This window comes from Hemicordylus capensis, chromosome 1, assembly GCF_027244095.1.
Source record: "Hemicordylus capensis ecotype Gifberg chromosome 1, rHemCap1.1.pri, whole genome shotgun sequence".
In the NCBI taxonomy this organism is placed as follows: domain Eukaryota; kingdom Metazoa; phylum Chordata; class Lepidosauria; order Squamata; family Cordylidae; genus Hemicordylus; species Hemicordylus capensis.
Window position 1 is genome coordinate 112,947,334 of NC_069657.1, and position 22,888 is coordinate 112,970,221.

Here is a 22,888-nt window from a genome sequence, read left to right on the forward strand (position 1 = left end):
TGAGTACCAGTTGCGGGGGAGTAATGGCAGGAGAGAGGGCATGCCCTTAACTCCTGTCTGAGGCTTCCAGCGGCATTTGGTGGGCCACTGTGCGAAACAGGATGCTGGACTAGATGGGCCTTGCAAGGCTGTTCTTATGTTCTTATGAATCCATATAAGGATTCATTGCACACCTTCATTTCTTCTGTTCATTTTGACTGTCATTGGACAGTGCCAACTATCAACTGCCATGTGCCAACTACACCCCCGCCCCAAACCTGCAAGGCAGTGGGGTACTCAAGTTTATTTTTTAAGAATATTGAAGTGTTTAGATTCTTTGGTGTCTTCATTGAACACCTTCATTTCTTCTGTTCATTTTGATTGTCATTGGACAATGCCAACTGTCAACTGACGTGTCAGCTACAAACCCCTGCCCCCCCCCTACCTGCAAGGCAGTGAGGTACTCAAGTTTATTTTTTAGGAATGTTGAAGTATTTGGATTCTTTGGTGTCTTCTTTGCACACCTTCATTTCTTCTGTTCATTTTGACCCCACTGCATTGTGGGTGAGGGTGGGGAATTAGTGGCGTCCCATGTTCCAACTACCCCACAACCCACAAGCCACTGGGTTTTTAGGAATTTTTGAGGTGTTTAGACTCTTTGGTGTGTAATGTAGGGATGTGCATAAAACCGGTTCTCCCGGTTCGGTTCGGTTCCGGACCGGGTCCGGACCGGACCGGGGAGGTTCGGTTCTGGTTTTGCCGGACCACCCCCCGGTCCGGTTCGGATCCGAACCGAACCGGTTCGGATCACAAAAAGTGGCTGGTTTTGAAGGGGACATTGTGTTCTACCTGCCACCCAAATTTCAAGTCGATTGGACCTTCCTCTGATTTTTTACAAATTTTTTTAAAAAAATTAATTCTTGCCCATAACTCGCAATGTGGAGCCCTTAGGGGCAAAAAAGCTGGGGTGGGTGGTAGCCACCCATGGGTGTCCTCCACCCCAAAAATCCCAAGGCAATTGGTTGCTCCTAGTATTATTGGTGAATTTTTGAAGAAAATTTTTTTTCCATTGCCTAGAATGGGGGTTTGGGGCTGCCCCAGACCCGCCTCTGTGGGGTGGCAGCACCCCCAAAGTGGGTCCGGGGCCATGGCAAAAATGCCCTCAGTCCCTCCCTGCAATCCCCGTAGAGATAGGAGTGATGGTTCTGTTGTTTTTCTGAGGTGTTCTGAGTGTAGATTCTATGATAGCTAATGAGATTTCCAATGAGACACCATGAATCCACTCTCATTTGCTATCACAGAATCCACACTCACTCAGAACACCTCAGAAAAACAACAGAACCATCACTCCTATCTCTACGGGGATTGCTGGGAGGGACTGAGGGCATTTTTGCCATGGCCCCGGACCCACTTTGGCGGTGCTGCCACCCCACAGAGGCGGGTCTGGGGCAGCCCCGAACCCCCATTCTAGCCAATGGGGAAAAAAAATTTCTTCAGAAATTCACCAATAATACTAGGAGCAACCCAAAAATTGCCACCCCATCTTTTTGGCCCCTCTCTCTGGGCGCCCTAACACGTAACACCTAGTCAGTCCATCTTAATGCCTACCTACTACCACCACTCCTATCCAAGCAAGTAAGAGGAGGACACTCAGAGAGACAACACCCACTCTCTGATCTAACAAAAAGGCCACTGCTGTGCTGCCTGCCAGCACAGCAGCAGCAGCGGAGCAGCACACTAAGCACAAGAGCAGCACACACAGAGAAGAAGCAGGAGGCGGAGCAGCAGAGCAGCAGACCTGCCGCTCTGCATGATGGGTGACGTGATGCCCAAAGAAACCACCGCCTCACTCAGTGCCTGCCACTGACTAGGCCCGACAGACAGAAGCCAGCCAACCTGCTCTGCTCTGCTCTGATGCTCCCCATGGATGATGCACACACACCCTACATCTGCATCCCAATGACCAGACCAGACCAGACCAAGTGCGCAGAGTCAGCACAGGCCAGCAGCCACCAGCCCAGAAACAACAACAGCTACTACTGCTACCACCACAACCAGTGTTGCCGCTACAATAACATTCCCAGTCCAGTCACGCGCGCCACAGCCTGAGCCTAGCACACAGCCAACAGCTGCTGCCAGCCAGTGCCTGGCAAGCCCAGCCAACATGAGGAGGAGAGAGCTAACAAGTAGACGGCGCACGCACATCACCAACCCATCACGACGGCGCAACTGCAAGGGGAGAGGGCACAATTACAGGCAGCAGCAGGAGGAGGAGGCAAGGCAATCCTAGCACAGATTTGAAAGTTTAGAATCCACCAGGACATCTTCTAGAATCTAGACTTCTGTTTTTTCTACCACCAGCTGTAGTGTCTAGTTAGTCAGTGTGCTGTGCAGCTGAGCTGAGCTGAGCTGAGCTACGTGTGAGGAAGGGTGATTGTAGCTAGTTCTTTAGTTTCAGCAGACTGAGCATTGAGCATGGGCAGTGGCCTTGGGAAGCAACACAATTACACGACACTCACCTGCTGCTGCTGGTCCTAGAAGTTGCCTCTTCTCGTCTTCACCTCTTCGTGTGTGTGTGTGTGTGTGTGTGTGCAGTGAGTGCATGCCTTTTGCCTTGCTGGAAAGAAATGCTTCTCTGGTCCACCACCACATATCTGCTCAAGGACACAGAGGCCCAAGGCAGAGTTGGTGGTGGCACCAGTGTGAGTGCATGTGTGCTGGTGGTGTTTGCCACCACAGGTGTTTTGTGTGTGTATGTGTGCGCTGCTAGCTAGGAGGGGGGAGGGAGGCAGGGAGGGAGGCAGGGAGGCAGGGGGGAGGAAAGGGGAGGGGGAGAGGGATGTAGAGGGGATTGAAGGGGGGAGGGTCCGGCTCAGAGTTGGTCAGCCACATATTTGTGCACACACGTGCTCACGTGTGTGCTTCGGTGGGAGAGACCAGACTCTCATCATCTGCCAGACCGGGGTTGGGGGCAGGTGAGGCGGTGGTGGGCTGGAAGGGAGGGAGGATGGAAGGTGGTGAAGAGGAAGGGGAGAGGATGAGAGGGGAAGGATGGAGGGAGGCATGGGGGGGAGGAAAAAAAACATGTAGACAGACACACACCAGAAAGCATCCACACACAGAGACAGTGCTAGGCATCCATTCACACAGACAGACAGACAGACAGACAGACACACAACAGGAAGAGACAGACTGAGCCTGCACCACACACACACACACAGACCCGATTCCCCCCCTGCACAGTTATCAATCAATATGTTGTGTTGGCAGCCAGTTCATTGCTATTCTGATGGTTTTGGGTTTTTTGCCATCAGCCAACATCAACAGTGACCACAATCAAGATGAACATAAGATGATAATAATTCATTCGTTTCATTTCAAAAAATCAACCAATCATTTTCTCCATGTAAACCAAGCCCCCCACACATGATTTCTGGTGACATTTTCAATAAAATCAATTCATTTGGCATTCATCATTTTGTTCTCCCTTTGTCACCTTTTTTTCTTTCTTTTGCATAATTTTGAGGCTTGATTTTGACATGGGGTTTTTAAAGAAAAAATTATTTACATGTTTATTTACTAGTATTTACATATCTACACTGCATTTTTGAACGTATACCCGCCGCTGCCGCTAAGTCTAGTACTCCGTGGGCTGTGCTACTTTGGGGGGGTGTGCCGTGCCCACGCCAGGTCCCCAAATGCTGACAGGTGGATAGATATAGGGCCTGTGCTGGTCAGCATTGGGTTTCTTTTTAGGTGGGCGTGGGCATTGTAAACATCTGGCCAGTCGCAGCACTACAACTACTACTACAACTGCATCTCTGTGTGGGCACACTACACGCTGCGACTGGCTGGCACGGCTCAGCATCTGTCACGTCAGCTCAGCTAGAGGTGGAAGGGGGGAGGGTAGGGATAAGCAGAGGTCGAGCCAGGCAGGTGACCAACCATGGGGCAACCCACGGTAATCACTCGCCCGTCTCAAACTGCAGCTTGGGGTAGCCCAACAGGGGGAGGTTCACCTTAAGGAAGACCAGCTGCTCCACCAGACCAGGGTCCAAGCGGGAGCGAGAGGGTGTCACCACGTCCCCGGCACGTGAAAACACCCGCTCGCTCTGGACACTGGTTGGGGGGCAGGAGAGGAGGCGCACAGCCACCACCGCCAGGTCCGGCCAGACTTGGCGGCGGCTCGCCCAGAACTGTGCGCAGTCCACGCCGTCTCCCTCCACAGGCTCCTCCAAGTACTGCGCAACGCATTGCTCAGCACTGGAGGGGGGCCTGGCAGGTCGAGCCTCCCGCATACCAGGCATGGCGCCATAGCAGAACCGCTGAAACCACTGGGCGGATCTCGAGTCGGTAGCAAATGGCTGCTGCGATGGCGCCGCCTGGGATGCCGCGCTGCTGGACTGGGAAGAGGGAGGGGAAGGGGAAGCTGACGCCGGCTGGCCGCCCATGCTGCTGCTGGGTGCGGGTTGGGCCGCGAGGGCTGCCCCCGCACCACCACCAACACCCTGGTCTCTGCGGGCCCTAGCGGCCTCCTCCTCCCTAACCTTCTCGACCAGGATGCCCTTCCACCTGGGCAAGTCGTCGGCACTCACGGCATTGCCCTTGAGGGCTGGGTGACAGAGACAAGCGAGGACATACTCCTCCCTGTCTCCCAGCACATCAACGAGCCGCTTGTCAACCCCAGACCTCAGCCTCCCAGCCAGAGCACGACCCTCTGGCGTGGTCAGAGAGATATGGAGTCCACCCATCAGCTTCTCGAGACCAACAGCTGTGGGCAGCGCCTGGCTCAAGGGAGTGGTGTCGCCACACAAGCCCTTCGTGGCAAGCTGGAAGGGCTCGAGTGCCGACACCGCCTCGGACATCTGCTTCCACTCTGCGTTCAAGAAGTCGCAGACATCCAAGGACTCGTCCCTCGCCAGGGCGACAAGGGCTCTCTCCTGCTCCAACAGGCGCTGGAACAGGAGGAAGGTGGAGTTCCACCGCGTCTCCACATCCGTAGGGATGAGATGGCGAAGAAGGCCAAGGTCATCCTGCTTCTGGCGAAGCAGTCTCCTGGACTTCTCGCTGCGGTGGAAGTGGGCGGCCAGCTTGCGGGACTCATCCACCAGCGTGGCCGTGGCAGCAACAGCAGCTGCGATGGGGCGGGCCCCCTTCTCCTGGGACGCCTTCAGCTCCTTAAGGCCAAGGGCGTCCCTGACGGTCAGATGGAGCGTGTGTGCCATACACCGTATGTTCACACAGTCCATGACTGTCTCGACAGCGGCGGTAACGTTGGCTCCATTGTCGGTGACAATGAAGCCGCGGGAGAGGTGTGGACACCCGCCAATCCACTCCTCTATCTGGCGGTCGAGTACGGCCGCCACCTCCTCCGCGGTGTGCCTCGTGTCCATCGTCTCCACATGCAGGACGGCCCACCTGTGCCGTAGTGCAGCGGGAGCCGCGCCGGACCCGGAAGCATCGCCCGCAGAGGTCCCCTCACTCTCCGGTCCCCACCAGTGGGCAGTGAGGGCCAGGAAAGAAGCGTGCATCCCACTGACACTGGTCCAGAGGTCAGTCGTGAAATGCACGCTTGTCCCGGCCGGAGCTGCACGCAGCTCGGCCGACACGAGCTCCCTGCACCGGCGGTACAGGGAGGGGACCACGTTCCGGCTGAACGTCGTCCTTGAGGGGATGACGTATTCGGGAGCCAGGTATTGGAGAATACGGCGGAAGCCGTTGTTCTCGACCACCTGAAACGGCTGGTCATCGGTGGAAATCATCTCCCCTATGAGGCGGGTGAGGTGATGATGGTCCACGCGAACAATACGCTGGCTGCCCGAGGACTGCGTCCACCGCTGGACGGGCAGTGTAGCCTGCCTGCTGGCTGGCACACTGCCGCTGCCCGCCCTAGTGGCAGATGCACAAGGCGCACTAGCGCTGCCAGCCTGTCCCCTGAGACCTGGGTGGTGACGCTCTAGGTGTCTCCACATAGGCGTCGTACCCAGGTGCGCAGGGTCCCTTCCACAGCTGACAAGCATCCTGCAGTGGACACAGCGGGCGTGGAATGGGTCATCTTGAGGGACCTCAAAATGCACCCATACACCACTGCCCTTGGCCTCCTGCGCCCTGGGCGCCGTCCTAGGCCGTTTCTCGCAGGGTGGCTGCAGTCCTGGGGGGGGCAGCCGCCGCTGCCTGCCCACTGCTGCCACCCAACCCGCCCCTTCCGCCCTCCACAGCGGAGGAAGGGCCCGGCTCAACTGGCATCGGAGAGGCAGGCCTCTCCTCCACCACCTCGCCAGACCGCTCCCCACCAGAGTGTCAGGCTTCACGAGGGGGGGCCCCACTGAGCGGCGAAAGGATAGGGGGAAGGGGCCCCAGAGGGAGGGAGAACCTGGCTGCATCGCTGCCAGCCGCACGGTCCTCACCGCCCTCTACCTGCTCTTCCAACTCCACAGTCTCCTCCACCTCAACAACTGGCGGTAGCTCAGCAGCACCTGGTGCCGCCGGCGAGGAGGGACCCGCCACAGCCCTAACGGTGCCTCTGCCTCTGCCGCGATTGGCGGCAGCAGGCGTGGGGAACTGAATCCTGCGCACCAAAGATGGGGCCGGAGCAAAGAATTCTCCAATGGGGAGAACTGGGGTGTCCTCAGGCTCCCCGCGTCCTCTCCCTCCCCGTGCCGCAGGCGCACCCCGCACCTGGCCTCTCCCACCTCTGCCTGCCAGCCTTGAGCGAGCCCTGCCCGCCACACGGCGCTCAGACATGCTGCTAGGTCAGAAGGAGGGAGACTTTAGGAGGAAGGCCAGAGAGGGTCAGAAAAATAATTTGGAGGGGCTTAGGGGCCAAAAGAAAGGCAGCTGATTTGGAGGCGGCGGGGGGGAAGTTTGTTTTCAAAAAAGGAAGCCAATTGGGGGGAAAGGAAGACTTTTTGATATGGGGGGGGAAGCCAATCGAAGTGAGGGGGAGGGTGTCCTTTTTGAATTTGGGAGTCAACCACCAAGCCAATTGGGGAGATGGGCCTGGGAGGGTTTTTTTTTAGAAAAATAGGGGGTTAAAGGGTGGAACCCCGGTGTGGGAGGGTGGCACGGGCAGTTGGGTGGAGTAGTTGTGGTGTGGGTGGCAAGTTTTTAGCTTTTTTGGGGGGGGAGAGTGGATGGGGGGAGGGCACAGCACCTACCGGGGGTGGGGGAGGGATGCAGTCAACGCTTGGGAACCTGTAGATCAAAGGAGGAAACCCTTATTTAGTGAACTGGAACACAAAGTGTGGGTTCTGGGGGGTGGTTCTCAAGTAATGCTCTTGTGGGGGGAGCATCAAACTCAATGCAGCCTATTTAGTGACTCTGAATTGCACACAACCAAAACCAGAACCCAGTCACACCAACACAGAGGTTGAACCCACCCACTCTGTGACTCTGCCCGCCCAATGCCATGGCAAGCAAGCAGCAGCAAACACTTGATGGCAGCCTCATGGATTGAACATCATGATCATCATCATACGTGTGTATTGGCCCAGCATGTAGTGGCAGCATCAGAGCCCAGCCAGGACCCCACTCAGACTGCCCCAGAGGCAAGGAAGCACTCTGGCATGGCATGGGCCCAGCATGTAGTGGCAGCATCGCATCAGAACCCTGGACCCCACTCAGACTGCCCCAGAGGCAAGGAAGCACTCTGGAAGGCACCTGTTCAAAAACCACCTGCAAGACGCATGCAATGCAACGCAACACACAGCAGCAATTTCTTTACTGGGCATGGGCATGAAGACACAAGTTTTACAACAGTACATCTCCTCTCCAAGGTTCCCTCCCTCCTCCCCACACCCAAATGCATTTCAGAATAGGGGTGTCCCTATTTAAAACCGCCAGCTAGGGAGAGAAAGGGGCAACAAAAGGTGCACAATCGCACACGCACTAACCCCTCTTCTTCCGGTCCTTCTCCTGCCGCTCACTGCTGGTCACGGATTCGCCGCCGCCAGCCAGCCACCCTGGGCTGAGACACAGCAGGGCGGCCGCACGAGGCACACAGGCAACCGGGGTAGTTCAACAACGATGGAGGGGCAGAAGTGAGGAGACAACACTATTTGTGTCGCTCAACTCACCCCCAAGCAGAGACAAAATCAACCAAAAACTATAAAAAGAAAAAAAAACCGATGGCAGCCGCCAGGTGGGTAGGCTACTGTGTGCGGCTGCAGCTGTGGGAGAGGAGGTGGAAAGTGAAGGGGAGCAGAGAGAGAAAAGACTAAGAGAGAGAGAAAAGAGAGGGGGGGCAGGGACAAAGAGAAAGAGAGGAGAGAGAGAGAAAAGAAAGAGAGAGAGAGGAGAAAGAGAGATGATAGAGAGAAAGAGGAGAGAGGAGAAGCGCAGCGCAGCAGGGAGGGGGGATTCAGGTGTGGGGGGAGGACACAGCAGTAGCAGCGGTCCAAAGAGGTGGGGGGAGCAGAGAGGGTTGTGTGGTTGGGGGCTAGTGTGTGGCAGGGGGCCTGGGGTAAGTGGAGAGAGTCGGGGGCAAGGAGGAAAAGAGGTAGGGTGGGGGGAGCAGAGAGGGTGTGTGTGGTTGGGGCTAGTGTGTGGTAGGGGGCCTGGGGTAAGTGGAGAGAGTCAGGGGCAAGGAGGAAAAGAGGTGGGGTGGGGGGAGCAGAGAGGGTGTGTGTGGTTGGGGCTAGTGTGTGGCAGGGGGCCTGGGGTAAGTGGAGAGAGTCGGGGGCAAGGAGAAAAAGAGGTGGGGTGGGGGGAGCAGAGAGGGTGTGTGTGGTTGGGGCTAGTGTGTGGCAGGGGGCCTGGGGTAAGTGGAGAGAGTCGGGGGCAAGGAGAAAAAGAGGTGGGGTGGGGGGAGCAGAGAGGGTGTGTGTGGTTGGGGCTAGTGTGTGGCAGGGGGCCTGGGGTAAGTGGAGAGAGTCAGGGGCAAGGAGGAAAAGAGGTGGGGTGGGGGGAGCAGAGAGGGTGTGTGTGGTTGGGGGCTAGTGTATGGCAGAGGGGTGTTGGGGGATGGGGAGGGGGCAACAACAAACAGCAAAGGAGAAACTGGAACAACTCGGGCAGCAGCAGCGATTAGGCTGGATGGGGTGGTTGGGGGAGGAGCTGGGCCTGGGCTAGGGTCTGGGAGGAGGGAGGGTGGGGGGGGGGCAGGCAGGGGGGGAGGAGGAGGAGGAGGGTAGCAAAATATATAAAGCAATATATATCAAGAGAACACAAGCCAGAAGTTTTAAAAAAAATGAAAAGAAAGACTATAACCAGCAGAAAAAACTTGGGTGTGGGGGTGTGGGGAGGGGGAACCAAACACAGACTCTGAGGGGGGCCACTAAGTGAACAGAGACAATGAAACCACAATTGCTGCAAATTAATAATAGCAAATGAATAAGTGGAACTGCAAGCAAAGAAAACTGGACTCTGTTTGGCAGCAGCAAACTTGGGAGAAGGCTGGATGGGGTGGGGTTGGGGTGGGGTGTGGTTGGACTTGGAGGGGCAAGTTTGGAGCAGGGAACCAAAACTGATTATATGGGACAACAAGAAACAACAACAGAATCCTCTGGGGGTGGGGGGGAGGGATTCAGGGAACCAACTCGCAGGGCAGCAGCAGTCAGCAGAAACAAACAAAATGGTACAATTTAAGCAAAACCAGCAAGCAATATATAAATGAAACCAATGGAATGCAATGTGAAAATCAAAAAGTTGGACAAAAACAAGGCAGGACAAAGAGCAATAATTAATGGAAGAAGATTTAAAGCAATGAGGATGCAGTGGGTGGGAGTGGGGGAGGGGGAGGGTAGGCCCAAAGGATGAGAAGGGAAAGGGGGGGAGGGGGGGAGAAAAGCAGACAGACAAGGAACAGGGAAAATTGGGGGAAATTAAGAAGAAAGTAAAGTGAAGTAACACACAGTATACAGACAAGAGACAGACAGAGAGAGGAGACACACAGAGAGTCACAAAGGGCAGGTGGACAAAGGATTAGACAGAGCACACACAGAGAGACACAGGACACAGTCAGGACTCACAGAGACACCAGAGCAGCCAGCAAAGGGCAAGCAGGTCTCAGAGATGATCCCACAACTGCAGCCAAGAGAAGTTTCCAGAGAAGAGGCTTGGGTTTATATAGGTTTGAAATTCCCTCCTTTGGGAGCCCCCACCTTTGCACTCCCCCCACGGCCAACAGGGTGCCAGCTCTCAACAGTGCAACAGCCAAGCAGCCTACCAGACCAAAGGACTCATTCTGGCCAATCAAGGATCAATAGCGCAGCCAATACAATGCCTGGAAATAGCATCACAAAATGGATGCAAGGAGGAGCAAAAGTTTCGGGAAGGAGACACAAAATGGAGGACACACTTGGAACTTTAAAGAGACACTCCAGAGACTCAATTTCATTCCCGAACCGGTTCGGGAAACCCGAGCCGGTTCGTTCCCGAACCGGCTCGAATTCGGTCCGGCTCGGTCCCCGGAACGGCCCGATTCGGTCCGGGATCGAGCCGCCGGATCCGGACCGGTTCGGACGAACCGGTCCGGATCCGAACCAAACCGCACATCCCTAGTGTAATGAATCCTCATAGGGATTCATTATGAGGAAAGGTTATTGGTCACCAAAAAGTCTAAATACTTAAAAAAAATTCCTAGAACATAAATTGAGTAGTACCCCACTGCCTTGCAGGTGGGAGGGGGGTGTAGTTGGAACATGGCAGGTGACAGTTGGCACAGCCAAAAAGACAGTCAGACTGAATAGAAGAAATGAAGGTGTGTAATGAATCCTTATAGGGATTCATAGAAGAAAAGTTATTATACACCAAAGAATCCAAATACTTGAAAAATAGTGACCACACATTTTGCTCCATAACTCCACTTCTACAAGGGCTAGAGCTTAGCTTTTTTTTTTTTTAAATGAAAGCTAGGAATCTGGGGAAATTGATAGGATGAATCCACATCTTGAATCGATTCAAATCGAATCAGGTGCGATTCAGTTTTGACCCAAATCTAGCCAATGGACCACAGGGGTGATTTGTTCTCTCTCCAATCAGCTAGATTTGGGTACAAATCGATTTGTACCCAAATCAACTCACACATCCCTAAAAATCTGTCTACCTTACAACCTTGTTGTAAGAACTTTAACAAGAGAATACTGTATATATGAGGCAATGTGGAATCTCTAAAGTATATAAAAGTTAAGTATATGAATACAAACACAACAGATATTTATATATTGCTTTTCAACCAAAGTTCCCAAAGCAGTTTATATAGATATAAATAAAATAAAATAGTCCCCTGTCCCCCCAAATGCTCACTACCTAAAAAAGAAATATAAGACAGACACCAGCAACAGCCATTGGAGGGATGCTGTCCTGGGGATGGATGGGGCCAGTTGCTCTCCCCCTGCTAAATAAAGAGAATCACCACGTTAAAAGGTGCCTCTTTGCTCTTTTAGCAGAGGTTAGGGTTAGGTATAAATTATCAAGATATGACAGCTCATCTTCTTTGGATCTAAACAGCCTACATGTAAAGCTACATGTAGATGCCTCAGGAACTGAATGCTTATCACTTTTTTTTTAGTGTTTGATAATCACTGCCTGCCATTTACAGCAAAATTAGCTTCTCAGATCAACATTCTCTGCCTCAGTATTGGGAACACCCACCCAAGTTTTTCAGCTGTCAAACAATGTCTGCGAACAAAGTAGAGGAACAAATAAAATGCCAGTTGTGTCTTCATAGCTGAATCTGAAGCCAGTGCCCTATATAAGACACACTTTATTTTCATATACTGCCCTATCTGCACTAGTCTTTGATTACAGCTGCAGCTGCCAAACGATCAAAAAATGAGTTTAAGGGTGCACTCGCTCCCTTAACCTCCTTTAAGAGGGTGGCTAAATAGTCAGATTTGCTGCTGTGTAGCTGCCGGGATCGGGCCCAATCTCCTGTGCGTGCAAAACTGGACTGGGCTCCCTTAGCCCAGTTTTGCATGCACGTGTGAATATCCTCCTTATTTAACTTAGGGCTTACTTCTTAGCAAACATGCATAGGATTGTATTGGAATCCTTAAGAACCAATGTTTCAGCCCTGGTTTACCCAATCTAATGTTTGTATGAATTTCTGCTCTGCCACTGGAATTGCTTTTCTTGAATGGCCATTCTGAGGGCTTTTCCAGGTTGTCCAGAAAGGCTGAAATAAAACATAATATTCTTACTGCCAAAAGATGGAGAACACACTGATGGCAAATATCTCCATCTCCATATCTTCTATTTCTCTGAGCTCCCATCAAAGAATCCAGGCAAAGACCAATGTCAATGAAAAGATTCTGAAATAGATGCATGCCAACTCTGACACTCAATTGGTTTGTATGGATTTTATACTGCTGGGTGGAAGCTGATACTGCTGCACAATCAGACAAGAAGTTAGAAATACAATTGCTTGTGGGTAAAACAACAATCATGCAGTTCTTTATGGGTATGCCAGTAGTATAGAGGGGTGATAAATGCAGTCCCATGACAATCCACAATGCACACATTCAAACAGAACTAAGAGGAATGTTTTTTAAAAGTAAGTGAAGTTTGAAAATATCCCCATGAAAGGGTTGTGTGAATGAATCCTAATTTATATGCAGCTTAGTTTAATATGTACACAGCAGGCTTACATGAAAAATTTGAAGCTTCCTGGTGTGTGAATGTGCTCTGTTTACCAGAATCCAAGACTAGGTTTCCCCCCAAGTTATTTTATGCTAGAAATTGGGGGGTCATCTTAAATTGATGGGGACCACCATTTGGTTAAGGTTGGGATTACAACCACTTCCCACCTCCGCAGGGGCGAGGTGCCTATTAGAATGGTCCACCCGAAGAGGTTATTGGATCCAGCAGGATTCCAAGAAGCCTTGGAAGGATTTATGTTGGTTTTGCCGGTGATCCTGTTGATGCCCTGGTTAAGAATTGGAACAACTTGCTCACCGCGGCAGTAGACACGATTGCTCCTAAGTGTTCCTTCCGACCCGCTTCAAAATTGGCCCCTTGGTATAAGGAAGATCTATGGGGGCTGAAGCGGCAAGCTAGGCGACTGGAGCGCAAGTGGAGAAAGACTCGACTCGAATCCGACAGATTACGACATAGAGCACACTTAAAGATCGATGCGCAGGCAATACATGCGGCAAAGAAGCAATTCTTTTCTGCCCGTATTGCCTCTGCGAGTTCACGTCCGGCAGAGTTGTTCAGGGTTGTGAGGGGGCTAGTATCTGCCCCCCCCCGCTTGAACCAGAATTTGGAAGCATCAGTCACCCGCTGTGATGTGTTTAATGAATTTTTCGAAGACAAAATCTCTCGGATTCGGGCCAACCTAGATGGAGACTCCACAATTAATTTGATGTCTGAACTGGAGGTGTCCAACAATTCTTCTTATACGATTCGACTAGATCTATTTCAGTTTGTGACTCCTGAGAATGTGGACAAGCTGCTTGGAGCGGTGAGGCCTACCACTTATTCTCTTGACCCTTGTCCAACATGGCTTATTCTATCTAGCAGGGAGGCTGTTGTAGGCGGCCTGGTAGAAATCATCAATGCTTCTCTGAGGGAGGGCAGGATGCCTCCTTGTCTTAAGGAGGCAATTATTAGACCTCTTCTAAAGAAGCCTGCACTAGATCCCTCAGAGTTGAGTAATTATAGGCCTGTCTCCAAGCTCCCATGGCTGGGCAAGGTAATTGAGAGGGTGGTGGCCTCTCAGCTCCAGACGGCCTTGGAGGAAACTGATTATCTAGACCCATTTCAAACTGGATTTTGGGTGGGCTATGGGGTAGAGACTGCCTTGGTCAGCCTGATGGATGATCTCCAATTGGCAATTGACAGAGGGAGTGTGACTCTGTTGGTCCTTTTGGACCTCTCGGCAGCTTTTGATACTATCGACCAAAGTATCCTTCTGGAATATCTGAGGGGGTTGGGGGTGGGAGGCACTGTTTTACAGTGGTTCCGCTCCTACCTCTCAGACAGATTCCAGATGGTGTCGATTGGAGATTGTTGCTCTTCAAAATCTGAGCTTAAGTATGGCCTCAAGGCTCCATACTCTCTCCAATGCTTTTTAACATCTGGATGAAACCACTGGGAGTGATCATCAGGGGATTTGGAGCTGGATGTTATCAGTATGCTGATGACACCCACATCTACTTCTCCATGTCAACTTCTTCAGGTGATGGCATATTCTCCCTAAATGCCTGCCTGGAAGCAGTAATGGGCTGGATGAGGGAGAATAAACTGAATCTGATTCCAGAGGAGGTATTTATTGTGCAGGGTCAGAACTCCAGAGATGATTTTGATCTACCTGTTCTAGATGGGGTCACACTTCCCCAAAAGGAACAGGCTTGCTGTCTGGGAGTACTTCTGGATCAACGTCTCTCCTTGGTTTCTCAGATTGAGTCTGTGGCCAGGGGTGCCTTCTATCAGCTCCGGCTGATACGCCAGCTGCGTCCGTTTCCTGAGATTAATGACCTCAAAACAGTGATACATTGGTTGGTAACCTCCAGACTTGACTTCTGTAATGCACTCTACGTGGGGCTGCCTTTGTACATAGTCTGGAAACTTCAGTTGGTTCAGAATGTGGCAGCGAGGTTGGTCTCTGGGTCATCTCGGAGAGACCACATTACTTCTTTGCTGATGGAGTTACACTGACTGCCGATAGGTTTCTGGGCAAAATACAAAGTGGAACATAGGATGCTGTCATATACTGAGTCAGACCATTGGTCTATGCAGCTCAGTATTGTCTTCACAGACTGGCAGCGGCTTCTCCAAGGTTGCAGGCAGTAATCTCTCTCAGCCCTATCTTGGAGAAGCCAGGGAGGGAACTTGAAACCTTCTGCTCTTCCCAGAGCGGCTGCATCCCCTGAGGGGAATATCTTGCAATGGCTTAGGCCCTGGGTATTTAAGAAACGCCTTCTTCACTATGAACCCCACCACCCATCGAGGTCATCTGAGGAGGTCCGTCTCCAGTTACCGCCAACTCGTTTGGTGGTCACACAGAGACGGGCCTTCTCAACTGCTGCCCCAAGATTGTGGAATGCGCTCCCTGCTGAGTTACGATCCTCCCCATCTCTGGCTATTTTTTAAAAAAAATTGAAAACCCTTTTTTAACCCAAGCCTTCTCAGGTTTTTAATTAAAAAGTACTGTTAATTTTATGGTTTTTAAATTACTGTATTGTTTTAACTTTTATATGTGTTTTAATTGTTAGCCGCCCAGAGACGTACGTTTGGGCGGGGTATAAATTAAACAAACAAACAAACAAACAAATAAATAAACAAACAAATTCAGAGTCATCTTCCTTTGGAGTAAAAACTGTACCCTGTATATTTAAAGAGAAATTCAGAGAGCCGGGTCTCATGATCAGTGAGACCTGGTTTGTGCAGCAGAGCCCGCTCTCCCCGCAGATGATCAGGGAAGGAGCCCTGGGCAGCCGGATCGGCCACCCATGTGATTGCCAACTCCATGACAGAGCCGGCAGGGGCTGGGGGGAGTGGAGCACGCAGGGCATGCTGGCGAGACCACCAGAGCCGGGAGGCGGCTTTTCGCCTCCCCTCTGGGGGTCTCCTCTTGAGTAGCTGCGGCACAGAGCCGCGGCGTGGCTACTCATGATAAAAAAACCTGGATTTGCGGAGCGCTTGCTCCACAAACCTGATTTTAGGGGAGGGGTACTTAGGCAGGTTAACCACCTGGGAGCCACCAGGCTTGCCTGCGAGCCCAGTGGCTCCCACGATCAGGCAAAATCGGGCTAGGGAAGCCTAACCCTATTTTGCCTGATCGTGGGAATAGCTCCAGTTGTCTTCTATTGGGTAAATACAGGTATATAAGCTTATAATGTCTACACCCTATTGGACGGTTAGAAATAAATTATTAGCTTTCCCTTTCATTAGTAAAAACATTGCCACAATATTTAGGAAAAGACTATGTGGACAGTTAGTTTCAGATGTCTTATCTGTTTGCCTTTCTCCACAGTAACCCTTTCTGCTGCCACTCCAGCCTATTTTCGTGGATTCACACTGATTGCTTTGAAAGAGGGAAAAGAGGGAGAAAAAGAAGAAGACCACGCGGGAACTTTTCAGGTGAGGAACTGTGACTCCTGTGATTCTCACTTGATGGTGATTTCTCAGCAGGAAACATAGGTTGTCACAGATTGGCATCATCCATTTGTGTGGATATTGGCATTTCTGTAGTTGTAAATGTGGTGAAAGAAACAGCTCTGATTCTTCATAAGATCAGTTTTTATGTTTAAAAAAATAATTAAAGCATGTTCTGTAATTTGGCAGTGAAGTTCACTGGAGCTTCACCATATTCCCACCCACTTACAGCCCAATCATCTGCATGTTTATTCAAAAGTAAGCCCTACTTCCAAATTAAGCATATGATTGTGGCCTTATGATATAAAATGGGATATCAAAGATTGGCCTTAATATGTCACTATTCATAACAAATGCGGTCCAACACAAATATTTTGGAACTACATTCTATCCAGCAGTTTGTGTCCTTTTCTGCTCATCTTGCTGTCTAAAAAAGCAAGGTTTATTTTATCATGGGTGATATTCTTATGCTGAGTGTGTTGGGAAGTCAGCCCTCCCCAGTCTGAAGTCCCAGTTATATTGAACTTTATTTTTTCCTAGCAAATTGTGCTTTCTAAGGAGACATGAGTTTCTTCTTCATTAATGAACTAAAAAGTAAATAAAAAACACCAGATTTGGGTCCAGGAAGGATTTTGCCTCTGTCTGAGAGCTTATTTCCATCTGTTACACTAACTTGCTGAATCCATTGACGCTCTTCCTGAATTCCACTGTCTTTAGGAGCTTTCCTCATAGGAGGAAATTCCTCTGTTGTGTTGTAGTCTCAGTGTTGTGCCATCTTCCATCTTTTTTTACATACTGCTATAGGACTTTCACATTAGAGTGGATGGATCTCTTTGCTTCTTTTTTATCCAAACTTGATACAATCTCTTTTTATTTCTGTTTTGTGGTCTTCTGCTAAGAATCCTCTATTTTTTTTCCTATCACTGGAAAAAATCATATTTAAATATGTTGTGTGTTTTTTTTTAAATGCATTTTCTAATTAAACAGCTGGTGTGATAATATGTTGCAAAATACACAGTATGCTTTATTTCGGTCAATGACCAGAACAGAAAAAGAAACACCATAAAATGGCAATATGCAACTTGCATGCAATATAACAAAACCTAGCCACTGAATTAGTATTCATAATGTTAAATTTAGACAATAGTAAATCAAGATAAAAGTCATCTGAGCGGCCGGGGAAAACATTCAGCCAGGGTAAAATAAAATTTGAACGAACATCCCTGTAGAGGTCACAGTAAAGAATAGAATGAACGGTAGACTCAATAGCACCTGTGCCACAAGGGCAAAGGCACAAAGAATAAGGAGTCCCCTTAAACTTTCCCTTAAGAACAGCCGTTGGAAGAGCATTAAGACACGCAAGAGTCAGGGCATGCCTAAATTCAGGAAATGTTATATTACTTAGGTAATCAGCGAGCTTAAGATTAAGGAGCTGGTTACCTATATACAGACCCCTGGGTCAGTGGCAGCCCGCGAACGTGCTTCTGGGGGACAGGGGGGACAGAAGTCACCTTTCAGGGTAAATGAATTCTGTGCTTACCTCTGCAGCCACCGCAGCTGAATGCTGTTCAGAGAAGTGGCGTGCTGCCCAGCAGCCCCTGCGCTGGGGAATCGCCACCGCCACTTACCTTGCTGACACGGAGCCAAGCCCCTGCCAGCAGTCAGGTGAGTGGCGGAGGCGATTCCCAGCTGTAGGAGCTGCTGGGTGGCACGCCGCTTCTCTGAACAGTGTTCAGGTACGGAGGCTGCGGAGGTAAGCACAGAATTAATTTACCCTTAAAGGAGCCTCCCACGGCCCCCCCACCCCACCCAGCGGTGTGTTCACGGGCCACCACTGCTCCGGGTATTTTAGAAACATCAACCTGTAAGTCAGTATCGGTTATTTGCTGTTTAATCACCTTCATAGCTAGGGTAAAACCCATCCTAGCAAGTTCTTCAAGCGGAATCCCATAAAGTTGAGATTTCATTTCATTTCCATTTCGAATTAAAGGCGTCAATCATTGTGAGAGGGGCTAATCCCACTTGTAAGAACTTTAGCTTTAACCAGAATAGAAAAATACATTTCCAATAAACTGATTCCAAAATAGGTAGACCTGCCTCCCATCTGATAGCAGCATTTACAACACTATTTGGGGACCTGGAATATGGATCTGTTTCATTTGCGTGGCCTGCAGAGGTGAGAAATTGCAAAATACACATTTAAATGCATATTTTCCCATAAATGTACAGAATACATAAAATCAGTAGGCTTGTCTATATCTTATAATATGCTTATCTTATACGCGGGAGAGGTCTGGAACCACACATTCCATTGTGCAAATAGTATCCCTGTTTTTATTAGGATTACAACTATGTCTGAAGCAAGCTCCTCATTCTATGCCCTCTCCCCCACCCATCCCTGGAGCTGGCATCAAATAAAAGATATACAAAACAAGAGTTGTCCCTGGACCTTATCTCTGTGCAGAATAATTGGTAAAATCTGAGACAAGTTAAATGGTTGTGGGTCTTTAAAGGTACTGCTGCTGAAATTCCCGGTTCTTTTTGCTTAGATGGAATGCACCTGCTCAGAAAGGTCATGCAAACAATGGTATTGGCAGCTGATGTCCAATCATCATCAGTGGCTATAATAATGTATTTCTGATTTTCTCCTTGTCTGCCAGCAAAATTCAATGGCTAAATGTGATTTACTATGTTAGGCTACAGGGACAGTGAGAAATTGCAGTTGTATGACTCTGTTCTGGCCTGGAGGCCACTCTCATTAAGCCTCTAAGCAAGTTGATAGGGTTATAAGAAGCTGCTATATACTGAATCAGACCATTGCTCCATCTAGCTCAAAACTGTATACACTGACTGATAGCAGCAATCTAGGCTTTCAGACAGGTATGTTCCAGCCCTGCCTGGAAATGCGAGAGACGGAACCTGGGACCTTCTGCATGCAAAATAGATACTTTTCGACCGACAGTCCTTCCTTTACAGATGCAGACCATCCTTCTCACTCCACATGGGCTTGCCTGGATTATCTGGGATTTCTGGCTCTCACCAATTATCATGGAAATGTGATTCATTATTCCATCCTGAAAAATTTTTTTAAAATCTGAATAAAGTCACATGTTGCACTAACTGAAATTGTAAATAAGAACATTAAATAAAATAGTGTTATTTTAAAAACTGCCAGTATTTTTAAGAACTTGCAAAGTGGCGTTTGGACCAATGTGGCGGTTGGACCATTAGACAATGAGGGAGTGAAAGGGATTATAAAAGAGGATATGAAGGTTGCAGAGAAGCTAAATAAGTTCTTTGTGTCCTTCTTCATGGCAGAGGATACTGAGCACATACCTGTTTCTGAACTAGACTTTTTGGGGATGGAAGCTAAAGAACTGAGTCAGATAGAAGTGACAAGAGATGATGTTCTAAACTGTCTGGAAAAACTGAAAACTAGCAAATCGCCAGGGTCAGATGGCATCCATTCAAGAGTCTTCAGAGAACCCAAATGTGAAATGTGAAATTCAGTGAACCCAAATGTGACCTCCTTGCTAAAATATATAACTTATCCCTGCAATCAGGTTCTGTACCAGAGGACTGGAAAGTAGCAAATGTAACACCAATTTTCAAAATGAGATCCAGGGGCGATCCAGGAAATTACAGGCTGGTTAGCTTAACATCCATTCCAGGCAAATAGATGGAAAGCATCCTCAAGGATAAAATTGTAAAGCACATAGAAGAACAGGCCTTGCTGGGAGAGAACCAGCATGGCTTCCGCAAAGGTAAATCTTGCCTCACCAACCTTTTGGAGTTCTTTGAGAATGTCAATAAGTGTGTGGATAAAGATGATCCAGTTGACATAGTATACCTGGACTTGCAAAAAGCTTTTGACAAAGTTCCTCTTCAAAGACTCTTGAGAAAACTTAGCAGTCATGGGATAAGAGGACAAGTACATGTGTGGGTTGCTAACTGGTTGAAGGACAGGAAACAGAGGGTAGGTATAAATGGAGAGTTTTCACAATGGAGGGAAGTAAGAAGTGGGGTCCCCCCCCCGGGATCTGTACTGGGACCAGTGCTTTTTAATTTATTCATAAATGATCTAGAAGTAGGGGTAAGCAGCAAGGTGGCCCAATTTGCAGATGATACCAAACTCTTTTGGGTAGTGAAATCCAAAACAGATTGCCATTTGACAAAATGGCAAATGCAGTTCAGTGTTATCAAGTGTAAAGTGATGCACACTGGAATGAAAAACCCCAACTTCAAGTACACGTTGATGGGATCTGAGCTGTCGGTGATGGACCAGGAGAGGGATCTTGGGGTTGTGGTGGACAGCTCATTGAAAGTGTTGACTCAGTATGCAGCAACTGTGAAAAAGGCCAATTCCATGCTAGGGATCATTAGGAAGGGGACTGAAAATAAAACTGCTAATATTATAATCCTCTCATACAAAACAATGGTGTGGCCACCTGGAGTATTGCATAGAATTCTGGTTATCACATCCAAAATAGGATATTGTAGAACTGGAAAAGTTGCAGAAGAGGGCAACCAAGATGATGAGAGGCCTAGAGCATCTTTCCTATGAGGCAAGGCTACAACACCTGGGGCAATTTAGTTTGGAGAAAAGACTGTGAGGAGACATAATAAAGGTCTATGAAATCATGCATAGTGTGGAGAAAGTGGATAGAGAGAAATTCTTCTCCCTCTCCCATAACACTAGAACCAGGGGTCATCCCATGAAATTGATTGCCAGGAAATTTAGGACCAATAAATGGAAATGCTTTTTCACACAATGCATCATCAACTTGTGGAATTCTATGCCACAAGATGTGCTGACAGCCAACAAGCTGGATGGCTTTACAAGGGGTTTGGATAACTTCATGGAAGAGAGGTCTATCATCGGTTTCTAGTTGGAGGGCTAAAGGCCACCTCCAGTCTCAAAGGCAGGATGCCTCTGAGTACCAGTGGGAAGGGAGTAACAGCAGGAAAGAAGGCATGCCCTCAACTCCTGACTGTAGGCTCCCAGCGGCATCTGGTGGGCCACTGTGTGAAACAGGATCCTGGACTAGCTTGGCCTTGTGCCTGATCCAGCAGGGCTGTTCCTATGTTCTTATGTTCATACTCTACCCAAACTGACATGCCCGACAGCCACAACCCCTGATGCTTACACATTATTATCAAGTGCCTCTATGTGTCTATGGATTTAGTCCTCAAAAGCAGGCCCATAGCCAGCCTAAAGGTCTTTTGGGGGAATCACAAAAGCAGGGGTGGGCTAAGAAGGACTGAACCAGTGTTTACTGGCAGTCATTCTCCAGCCAAAGAGGGAACGGGGCGGCAGGGAGGTATGCTGCCACCTTGACAGAGCCTTTACTATCAGAGCACTGGCGGGGGTAAAGACGAGGGAGGGGTAAGTGCACCCTCCCCCGCCCTTGAAGTCCCCACACACACCTTTGACCTTCCACACCGCCTGGTGTTCGGACCTGTTCAGAGGCCCATAAAAGGGCCTCCGAACAGGTTCACACACAACCCTGCCAGAGATATTATCGCAGAAGAGGCTGCTCAGACAAAGAAACAGCCGAAACTTCATCTTTCTCTCCCTCTCCCTCTGTTTGCACAGCATTGTAGGTCTGCCCCAACCTAGCCTCAAGGCTTCCCCCTTCTTCTCCTTTTGTTTATTTCTAATGCAAACCACAGCTATTTTCTAAAATAAAATAAAATGCTAAGAAACTCTAAAATGCTAACAATCAAACTGAGCTAACAAACTGGCTTGTCGGAGGCAACCTTTGTTTGTGAACAATTTTGGTATGCAAATGAAGCATCCCACATTATGTGAATAAACAGTTGTGGGGAGTAGTCTACTCAGCACTAACCAAAGGGTGAGCACTGCAGATGCCACGCCAACCCCCTGTTGCTGTCCTCGCGGTGGCGGGAGGCTGGCTGCAGGCTGCTTGCTGCTGGTTGGCTGGCTCACCTCCTCGCGTCACCACCGAAGCTCCTACGGTGTGCTTCCTGCTGGTTGGGCCTGTTTGTGGGGGAGGAGCAGGGCTCCCCACTGCTGAGTGTAGGAGAGCCTCTGATTGGACTGCTGGTGTGCACCAGCAGCGTGACCTTGGGGTGGGGTGGGGAGCCCAAGCAGCGCATGCAGCACTAAAACAGATGGGGAGGGTGATATTCTGGAAAAAGGGCTCAGATCATCAACTTCCAAGCAATCTAAATCAACCAAATTCATGTTTCATTTGATTAGTTAGATAAGAGTGATTCAATTTCAGTAAGCCGCAGAAATCTCACAACATTCATATTCCAGAATCCATTTTTCATGATAAACACAATTTTCCACAAAAGGAACACGAAGACCAAATTCAGAGTTATGTAGAATAACCAAATTCACAAGTTTGATTGGGGTAGATGGAAAAAACCACAAAAACTCCCTCAAAATCTACATTCTGATATCCATTTCAGGTGATAAACCTTATTCTAGGAAAAGGAACCAGAACACCAGTTTCCAATGCAAACTAGGGATATGGACGAAATGGATTTTGTGTTTTGTTTCTAGCTTGAAACAAAACACAGACAGCCAAAACAGGCAGTTGAACCGGTTGTTTCGATGGAACAGAACTTGAAACATTTTGAGTGTTTCAGCCATAGTGAACAGTGGGGGAAATAGAAACACTCCATCCCCCCCCCCAGATAACCCCTTAGGGACAACAAAGTGGGTTGGGTGATAGGGCATGATGGGGGCTACCTACCACCCAAACCACAAAAGAAATGAGCAAGCAGGCAATTTCAAACATTTTTTTAATCTTTTCCCCAACCCCCATAGGATCAAATATGCTGGCCTTGGGCCGAAATAAACAAATAAACAGTAAACATAGGGTCAAATGAGGGTTTGGGG

At 49.4% G+C, this 22,888-nt stretch overlaps 1 protein-coding gene across 2 annotated transcripts in view; it reads left to right on the forward strand.

Annotated features, from left to right (window-relative positions):
- Positions 1-22,888, forward strand: part of SPON1 (spondin 1) — a 541,453-nt gene that overhangs the window by 24,322 nt on the left and 494,243 nt on the right. For both annotated transcript variants that reach the window (XM_053265111.1, XM_053265102.1), the window contains exon 2: positions 15,896-16,002. In XM_053265111.1, coding sequence (XP_053121086.1) covers positions 15,896-16,002 — 107 coding nt within the window. The remainder of the gene's footprint in view (positions 1-15,895; positions 16,003-22,888) is intronic.